Consider the following 9,944-nt stretch of genomic DNA (forward strand, 5'->3'; position numbering starts at 1 on the left):
ACACACACACACACACACACACACACACACACACACACACACACACAAAGACACACAGCAGAATTCATGCAAGAGATGCTCTGTGAATATTTCTCCATTGAATGTTTTTTTTTTTCCAGACCTTTGCCGTGCAAACGCATCCAGAGGCCCACTTGGTTTCCTCCCAAATGACAAGGTGGAGGGCTGATGGGATACAAGGTTACTAAAACAGAAAAACCCACTTACTGTAGTTGTCCAGCAAACTAGGTCACAGTTCTGTTAAGTATGCAAGAATAACTGTGAGAGGAGTGTACACACACATGCACACGCGTGCACACACACACGTGTCCAGAGAGAGAGGGAAAAAGAGAATCTGCAGCATTCAGCAGCATTTCACTGGAAACACAAGCAGTGAGTTATCTCTAATAACTTTATTCATGGTGAATAATCTGCACAAGATGCACTCTGCGCACACACACACACACACACACACACACACACACACACACACACAGAGCAACTAAACAATGTCACACGTCCAGTAGGGAGCATCAAGTAGACGATGGAGTAGATTGAGGTAACAAAGATAAATTCTGTGCTCTATTGCCATCCAGTCCATGAATGAAAAAAACACTCACAGGGCATCCTTCTTTGTTGTTTCAAAAATGATTTTCCCCACCATTTTTGAAAATGTTCCGTGGGCTGTTGATGCCAAACGAATGTGATGAAACACCTAATACCAAATGAGCGTTTCTAGGCAACCAAGGCAACTGAAACATTTTACCATTACTGTATAGAAAAGGGAGATGGAGAATCTTCCTCTTAAAATTTAACATGAAAAAGTAAAGCAAAGGCAATAAGAGGTAAACAAAACAGGAAATTGTTATTAGTGGATTAGTGCTTCCTGTTTTCAGCCTATTGGCATTCTTGAATGGAAGGAAGTGGGCATGTTGATAGGGAGTCGCCCGTCTCCTTAGGAGAGCTACTCTAACTTATAGCTAATTATTACTCAGACTTATACAGTAGATAACTGTATGCACAGTAGCTAAGGCCTTGGGTTGTAAACCACTAAGGAATTAAAGTAATTAAAAGAAGTGCATGGAGCACTATGTGTGAAAATAAGTAATTGCTTTCTTAATATTTTTACAACACTAACTTTACATAACACTGCTTTTACTAGGTTAAACTGTTTGTTTTATGAGGACCAAAGATATGACTTTCACACCAGAAAGTTTATTAATTCCAACCGTTTATTGCAAATACAGTCCAATCTAATCATCATACTTTTAACCTAATCATCAAAAAGGTCAGGAGTGTCATATAATGTTACTTTAATACTTTCATACTTTCATTTCAACAAACATTGTTTGTCAAAAGCAAGGCTAACAGTATCAATGAGTAGCATAATAAATCCTCTATACCCTGTCTTGTTTCTGAATGCCTTGCAGCTTGACATGCATCTGATTCATTTGCTACATTTCTGTCAGACCCTAAGGTCACTTCCTGTTGGGTTGAGATCATGACCAACTGACATCCGTGACACATATCGTGACCAAGATTAAACCCACTTTAACAAACACCAAGTCCATAGGGGCAGAGAGAAAATCAAAGTGCAAATGAGGATTGAGTCTGTTGAAATCAAGCAGCCATCCCTAAAGCTGTTTGCATGCTGCGCTGTTTCTTTCATACAGTATGTGCTTTTAAAAAACCCTATTGCTGAGTTTATAGTGGACCAGCACAGGGGCTCTTTCAGAGATTAGTCTTTTGAGGGAATCAGCGACATGGAAAGGGAGAAACGGCGCTTCTGTCTGATATTACATCATCTCTCTTTTGATGGACAAAATGGCCCCTTAACAAAGGCCCTTTATCACTAACTCTACCCTGTAGTATGCTGTCTCTGAGAGGCACTGATGGGGTTATGGGAGGGTTATCAACATGGACCTCTGATACTATCACTGAATGGCACAATACTGTACAATTACAGCAATGGCACTGGCTTAAAATAAAGATAAATGATCTAGAACACAAGTAATGATTCATTTCTGATTGGTAATGACCATTGCCTCAAAACTCATGAAAGGACCTTGACTTGTTACATAATATGCTGAGAGTGTACTTTCCAGTCAAGATTTAACAATGTGATCAACCAGAAACTATACAAAAGAAAACCCAGGAGAGCAGTGAATCAACTGCTCTGCGAAGGCCACTTCTCTGAGATCTCCACAGTGTCTCATCTGCTCAGCCAGCGAATGAAGGCAGGAGGAGAAGAGGAGGAGATGCTGCATTGGCATTCACCAGGGTTGCCGTCTATATATCTCATGTTACCTGTCAGCTACCATATGCTCCTTTAGAATACAGCACATGTTTTTGCCAAGAGGTACTCATGTGCTAACCCTGTGCTGAATGTAAAAACAGGCGAAAATGGTTCTTCTTTATGCAACAGAAATTTGTTTACAGGATTAATATATTCAGGGATACATGAAAGATTAATGTATTAACTTTTCTGGCAATTTGTCAGTGTTAAAGCAAAGGAAGAACTCAACACATTAACACACTAATATGCAAACTTCTCAGTGTAGTAGGGCTACAACTTACCGATTATTTTCTCAATTAATTGTTGAATTGTTTTGTCTATGAAATGTCAAAAAGCAGTGAAAAATGTTGAGTATTTTGTTTTGTCTGACCAACAGTCCAAAACCGAAAGATATTCACTTTACTCTCATGTATGACAAAGCAAAGCATTAAATCATCACATTTGAGAAGCTAGAACCAGTTAATATTTGGTATTTTGCTGAAAGAATGACTAAAAAAGTTTATCGATTATCAAAACAGTTACAAAACAATAATTTTCTGTCAATCAACAGTGAAGTACACAAACCATGCATGCACAGACACATTTTATAATGTTTGCGCTGTGTCCTTCTTACTCTCCCAATGTCCCACTTGTTCTCCCAATGGACACTCTATAAGAGGCCAGCACACAAGCTCATCATTAACACATTCACCTACTGCATCACAATGGCAGAAGGAACGAAAAGAGAAACTGAGAGAGAGCGAGACGATGCAGGAGAGAGAAAGCATCTACAACTCATCACCCCAACCCGCAAATGGCTGCCATTTTCTGATAATTGCTGCACAGTGTGGTGAGATTAAAGGCCTAAAGGCGTGAGCAAGAAGAATGCTATAACCACACACTAGTGGCGTTGGTGAACTTCATACAGGTGAGTGATGCAGAGTGTGAAGATGGGTGGGGTCGATAGGCAATTTGTGAGGAGGTTTAGGATGGAGATAGTGGTGGCCTTTAGAAATATGAAGACATGAATGAAAGGAATGTTATTTTTTGCTTTTTTCCTTCCATGTGTAAAACTCACTTATTGTAAGGCGTGTAGAAGTCTGCATTTTAACAGACTTGTATCATGGAATCTTTTACCAGGCTGTCTTAGACCTAGATAGGGCAGTGAGTTGGGAATAGAGAAATAGGTCAAGAGAAATGGAGGGTGGGAGATGGCTGAACCAAAGTAATCTTTTCCTGGCTTGTATAAGGGTATCAAAAGCATCACAATGCATTTTAAAGACAAGTTCAGTAGCCTTGTAAATGAATTCTAACAAGTAAATGATGGCCGTAATTAAGGTTGAATGTATGGCTTAGGTTGACAAAACATAACAAAATGAAAGCTTACACAAAGTCAGGCTTGTTTCCTCGCTTCAAAGAGCTCTGACACCCTTTTGTCTCTCCCACTGTACCACAACACATTTCTTTAAGCTATAGAGTATGCATGGCTGCACATCCTCCAGTATGAAGTGAATTGCTCCACAGAGGTGATTGGTCAAGCTGCAGATCACATGACATGGATGTCACCCAGGCAGGCGGCAGCAGCAGCAGCAGCAGCAGCAGCCTTGGAGAGCCAGAGAGATGCTGACACAGCACACCTGATCGCCAACCCCCCACTGAAAGAAGACCTTCAATCTCCATCGCATATAAGACACATAAAAAAAAAAGACCCACGCCAATGCTGTTAATGGAGAAACACTCGCCATTACATGCCAGAAAGCAATGAGCAGAGTAAGCAGCTATATTTAACTCATTCCATTTCCAACATGGTGGTCTGCTTCTTCTGGATTTGTTACGTTGGTTGGAAGAGACTGAAGACTGGTCCGCGGTATTAACGGCTCCACTAAGACTGCTGAGGTTCAGGAAGGTCAAATGCTCAAACCACTGTAACCCCTTTCCTCACTGATGATAAGTGAAGCTTGAGTCAGCAGAACGAAAGTAAATCTCAGTGATTGCAGGAAGGAGCATAATTCTGATGTAATGCTGGTGAAATCATTAATTATCAGACAGTTTCTGGATTTGCTAATGCAGGGTAACATTTATACTGCTACAAGGAGCCTTGTAATTGATCAGAGAATATGAAAAGACAGCTACTTTAAACCTGAAACATCTCACTTACAGTTACACACTATCTGCATGGGATGTGTTCACCACATTACCACTACAATCAAGATGCCATTCTCCTCCTCCGCAGAAAAAGACGATGCTCAAGTCTTGTGTGAAGAAAACCATGAGTGTAGTAGAAATGTAGCATGATGGGAATGTTTGTTGTGTGAATGCGTACGTTAATCTGTCTCATTAATCTGCACATACAGTACATACATTTGTCTGACTCCACCAGCTGCACTAAGAGAGTAAGGCATGCGTGTGTGTGTGTGCAAGGACACATGGATCCAAACATGCATCCAAACACATATATGCACATACATTCCTCCTCTGTGGGTGGTACTGTCAAGTGTCATTATCACACTTCTTGGTTGGGATGCAAACATAATAAAAATCTGTTCGCACGAAACAAGATGGCAATAAACAAGAAGAGCATCATGACTTTTAAGGAGCACAGACCCCCTCCAGATTGTTAATTTCTTGGCAAGATAAAAACAGTTTAAATGGACAATTTTATCCAAATCACTTTACGGTAACGTGATTGTGTGTATTTCTACTTTGAGTGGACAAACACTGGGACCAAGACGTGTTAGCATAAATCACAACTCTTGTCCATAATGAGAAAGCTTTGTGTGGTCTTGTGTCATTGAAATTTAACTCGCCAGCCCAGGTTTGCAAGAGTTGGTTGCCTTTCTTTCCATCTCTCCCACCAAGGGATGTTCAAGGTCAACAGGGGGTAAGACCTGTTACTTCTTGCACTGATCCAAAGCTCAAATCAAATGTTGTGTCACAGAAGCTCACCTCAGAATGAAGCAATGGACAGTGTATAACGGTACATTTCTGATTATGCTTTGATTTGAGGGTTTAAGAGTGGCAGTCATGGCTGTGAACAGTAGCAGGGGGGCCAGGACTGTTCAGGGAGAATGCTGTTGCTCATTATGGCTTGGTGGTACAGGCAGACCACCTCTGCGGGTTGCTGTTGCTGCTCTTAGACAGACAGCTTAAGAAAACAGCAGAGTTTGAGAAGAATATACTTTATATTTATACTCACAACAGCATTGGCATGCACTACATGTGAGGAATGCGTTCAAATTATGCTATATAAGTGCGCACACATACAGCAAGGAACTGTCCTATACAGTACCTTCTCAGCTCGTATTAAGAACCACAACCCACCTGCCCACACACACATCCAGAATCACACCCACACACACTCTCTAATGAGTCACACAGAAATGATTATAAAGAGACTGGAGTGCTAGAAAAAACAGCCTGAACCAAGGGCTAACTGACAATGATAGCAGAAACAGAGCCTGCAAGGTGTGCACGCCACTCACACAGCCTTGTAATAATAATGACCCACACATCCTGGTCCTAATCCCCCGGTGCAGAGCAGAGAACACCTTCTGCCCCAGCACTGCTTGACAAGCTGCTCTGCCAAACAGGGTGGGGGTAGAGTGATAAACCCATAGGACCTGTGTAAAAGGTCACAAAGCATCTATTCCTGAAGGTGGAGAAGGATTTCAGAACCAGCCAGATGCTGGATAGGACATAGAAGACATGGTGCTTGTACACCTGTGAGGAGAGGGATGGAAAATACCTTCCCCCTCTCATTTAGTTATCTTGTTGGAACTAATAGAATGATAAAGCATTATCTTTATGGGTATAAAGATAAGAGGTATGTTAGATAGGCTAAGTGCCAGATGTGGAACACGACCTTCAGGAATTCATGGACTTGATAACCCACGCCTATGAGGTGCTTCCCTAACAGCTGACATTACTGCGTAATGAAAACATTGCGCCTTTTCCATTTTCCCTCACGTCGCAGCCCACACCGCATCAGTCTGCATCATCTTCACCTATTGACAGGTCTGATGACAGGAGGTAGATTAAATCAAAACATAACTTCACAATAGCATTTTTTTCAGACTCCAGGGGTGATACCTGGTGTAAAAGAGGCGCTCGTCTCAGTGTGATCTTCTGTGATACTGCGATTCTCTATATTTAATGTGTTTCCGTGGGCAGGTTGTACTGGGGCAATGCGCCTACACGCTACCTATGCGGTAGCCTATTCCAATGGACATTACGCATAGGAGCACTACAGGCGTTTTAAACATGGGCTATTCTTTGTTCCTCTCAGTTATAGTCAGATTGCATTGACCATTGTCTGTTCTATACATTCAACATAATAACATAGCCTATAACAGAAATCATATTTGCATAGATATGATTCACATGCTATTGGGGCCATACAGGGGCTTTCTCTTTCCCTTTGACTTGGCCCGGCGAGAATAGCGCACGGAGAGGGGTTTGCTTACCTTCCCACCGTTTGGTTGGCGAGCTGTCGCATCCGATTGAACTGCTTCTTCATCTTGAATTTTCTGCGTTAACACCTACAGGGGGAAATATTCCGCATTATTTCTCTCAAAATAACGGTCCGTGCTTCACAGAGGCGCAGCACAAAATCCAATCTGCCGTATTTTCCTTCCCTCATCTCAACCTGCCAACGCCGAAAACTTATCCCACGATTACATATTTTCAAAGGATTTTTTTTACATCTACATTTGCCCCATTGCCTGCGCAGGGATGCTGGACCAATTCACCGTGGGCACTCACAGGCAGAGAGCGACAGCAGTGACAAGTAGCGGCTGCGCAGCAATGCAGTGTGGGAAATGTAGTAAATCAAGGCAGAGCCTTAATTTTTTTTTTTTTTTTTGACGGTTCCCAAAGGGCTATAAGGCGTAATCACACATCTTAATACATGTTTAATTGTGTTGAAGCCTATTTTAACAACCTAGACTTTAGCAGTTGGCTACAAAAATGTAATGGGGTTATAATGTTGATGAAATCCTGAACAACTGATAACAAAGAAATTCAGTCAAGTGTGTTGGAAAACGCAATTACAGCTGAATCTGGAGCTTTGCATTGTCTGAAATTTAAAAAAAAAAAAAAAAAAGGTCATAAATTGCCATCATGTTGGAAATTAAATAGGTTTTGTAATGTTTTATAAAGACATTTTTTCATGGAACAATTAGCTATTCTATCATATTACAACCCCCTAATATAGTGGGAAAATGATCATGTACACAAAGGCAGCACAAAGTGTCCACTAAAACCCTCATTACTGTGACTCATCTTAGCTTTCGTCTCCATCTAGTGTCCTTTATGTGCCAATGCAACTAAATGACACCAAGCGACACTAACCAATATTAAAATCTAAGAACAAGTCAAAGAAAAAATAAAATATTCCGTACTTTAATTAAAGATGTTGTGGTCATAGTATTATTGTTAATTATGATAAGACTAATACACAAGGTTTTAAAATACTTTTTTTTAAATAAAATAATTTTATACTAGTGTATAAACATTGCCAAAAAAAAGCAGAATGCATTTTTTATTAGTGAATTCAGTTATGAGTCATGGTTCATTCTTACTGAGTTGTGATGCATTTGTCTCTGTGCTGCTTTGAGTTTAACTGTCCAGAAGGGAGCAGTCTTGTCTTATAAACCACTTCACATCTTCAGCGTGAGGCAGCAGCATTCAGGATCATGACTGGCTGGGCTGTTTACTTAGGATAGCTGTTTCCACGTAATGAGTTCAAACATGAATGACATGCCGTGTAAAACGTTATGAATAGCTTTGCTTGTCTTGTGTGTATGTTATCTGCTGAGTTTCAACAACCGTGAAATTAAAAAGTGTGTTCATTAGTCACATGGCTGAGGCTGCTAGAATTTTCCATATCATTTTCTTTAAGAGGCAGGTCACACATTAAAATGTAATGTTTAAATATTAATTCCCTTATGCAGGTGAAACACTGATAGAATATTGACCACAACTACTTTGTATTGCTTAGAAAGTTTGAAAAAATGGACCTAATACTAAGGAGGCTATTGGTGCCTTTGGCTAGAGCTTTGATAACACAATATGCTGCTGTCTGTGTTGTGAACAGGACAGAGCAGTTACAGTCCTCAGTAAGGAGTGATGCCCTCTGGCTCAGTGTCATAAGGCCTAGATGGGCCAACAGGTGGGCTGCACACCACTGCCATAGGGTTCAGAGGCCTCAGGGAGTAAATGATACAGAGAAATGGCTGTTCTCTGCCCTCATTAATCTCCCAAGTTGGAAATTGAGAGGGGCGGAGGATCCTTCAGCCTTGATCTCAACCTTTTGACCTTGTCAGATCATTTGTTTTCATTAGTCGCTACTCAGACAAACTGGCCAGTCCCAGTCCAGACACACACACACACACACTCTGCCCCCCCTCCCACCCCCATAGCATGGAGCCTTTCTTAAAGCATCTCCAGGGGTCTTCATGACTCTCAACCCAACCCCCAAAACGTACTGCTGTAGAGGGTCTCTGGACACTTCTAAATCAGCATGGATGATTCTTCACATCCGCTGGCCACCTTCACCCGTAATCCCTCCGCAATGAACGGTATCCCCTCATGTTGAGAAACAGGAAGGGCGAACATAAAGTCAAACTACAATGGGAACATGAGATGGATTTCAACCCCCAAATATCATTAAAGATGTCCCAGGTTTAACATCAATTTGCAGTGTGGCATTTTGTGAGAGCACAACAAGAAAAAAAAAAATTGAGTGACAATTTTTCATCTGGTCTCCTGCTGTTCCTGTCACTGAGTGGGATGACTGAATGCTCTTTCTCTCACTCTAATGTTCCTCTTCTGGGCTGCTGGGGACTAATTGGCCCCCAGTTCGCCTAATGAAGCCCTCTCTCAGGTCATGACCTCTCCACCTGATGACCCATCGCTGCTACTGATACGTAGGTTGCTCTTTGACAGCGACCTGGTCAGACAGATGCCCCGTGGTTCCTTCACTGAGACGTGATATTACAGTCACTCCTACAGGGCAGCACTTACAAAACCTTTGCATGCAGTCATTAGATGGTCTTGCTGAAAACAAAAAATGTTGGTGTGTCAAGTGTTAGCTTGGCTCAAAGCAAACAAGGGTAGGGCGTCAGGAAGGATCTAATGGCATGTTACAGACTCGGGTTAAAAGCTGCCTGGTCAACAGAAAGAAGATTGACGGGATCGCCGCGTTCATCATGCTTGTGTTTTATCTTCAGACATGCAGCATCATATTACCCAGATCAATCAGTCTGGGTGTGAGGGGTGGCTTGCAACAAGCCTTTGGTCTGTCATTAAAGAAAAGTGTGACATATTCATCAAGGAGGTGTGTGCAAAGCAACAGGCAAACACTGCGACTCCTACACCTTCTGGCTATAACTCATAGTTGCACTTTTAATCCAAAGAAATTTGTTAATTCCACATCCGATATAATCATGGCTCAATCACTGATGTTACAATTTGAGTAGAAGAAGAGAAGTATGCCATTCTTTGTAGTTGATACAATTCTTGTCTCTTGAAGACTGGGTGTGGAGAGACAAAGCTCACCATAGGCATTAACGTCAGCCTTTTAGGTAAGCCCGGGCGCTCGTGGTGTGTCTTTAAAGGGTTATCCAGGGCCATAATGAGCCCCAGCAAGCCCAGCGCCAGGCCTAATGAAAAC

General features: G+C 41.7%; 1 protein-coding gene across 4 annotated transcripts in view; it reads right to left on the bottom strand.

Moving 5' to 3' along the window:
- Positions 1 to 7,519, bottom strand: part of arhgap44a (Rho GTPase activating protein 44a) — a 29,508-nt gene extending 21,989 nt beyond the window's left edge. For all 4 annotated transcript variants that reach the window (XM_067616555.1, XM_067616557.1, XM_067616554.1 and 1 more), the window contains exon 1: positions 6,736 to 7,519. In XM_067616555.1, the coding sequence (XP_067472656.1) occupies positions 6,736 to 6,788 (53 nt within the window). In that variant the 5' untranslated portion in view covers positions 6,789 to 7,519. The remainder of the gene's footprint in view (positions 1 to 6,735) is intronic.
- Positions 7,520 to 9,944: the final 2,425 nt, after the last annotated feature.

This window comes from Thunnus thynnus, chromosome 17 (assembly GCF_963924715.1).
Source record: "Thunnus thynnus chromosome 17, fThuThy2.1, whole genome shotgun sequence".
Lineage (NCBI taxonomy): Eukaryota > Metazoa > Chordata > Actinopteri > Scombriformes > Scombridae > Thunnus > Thunnus thynnus.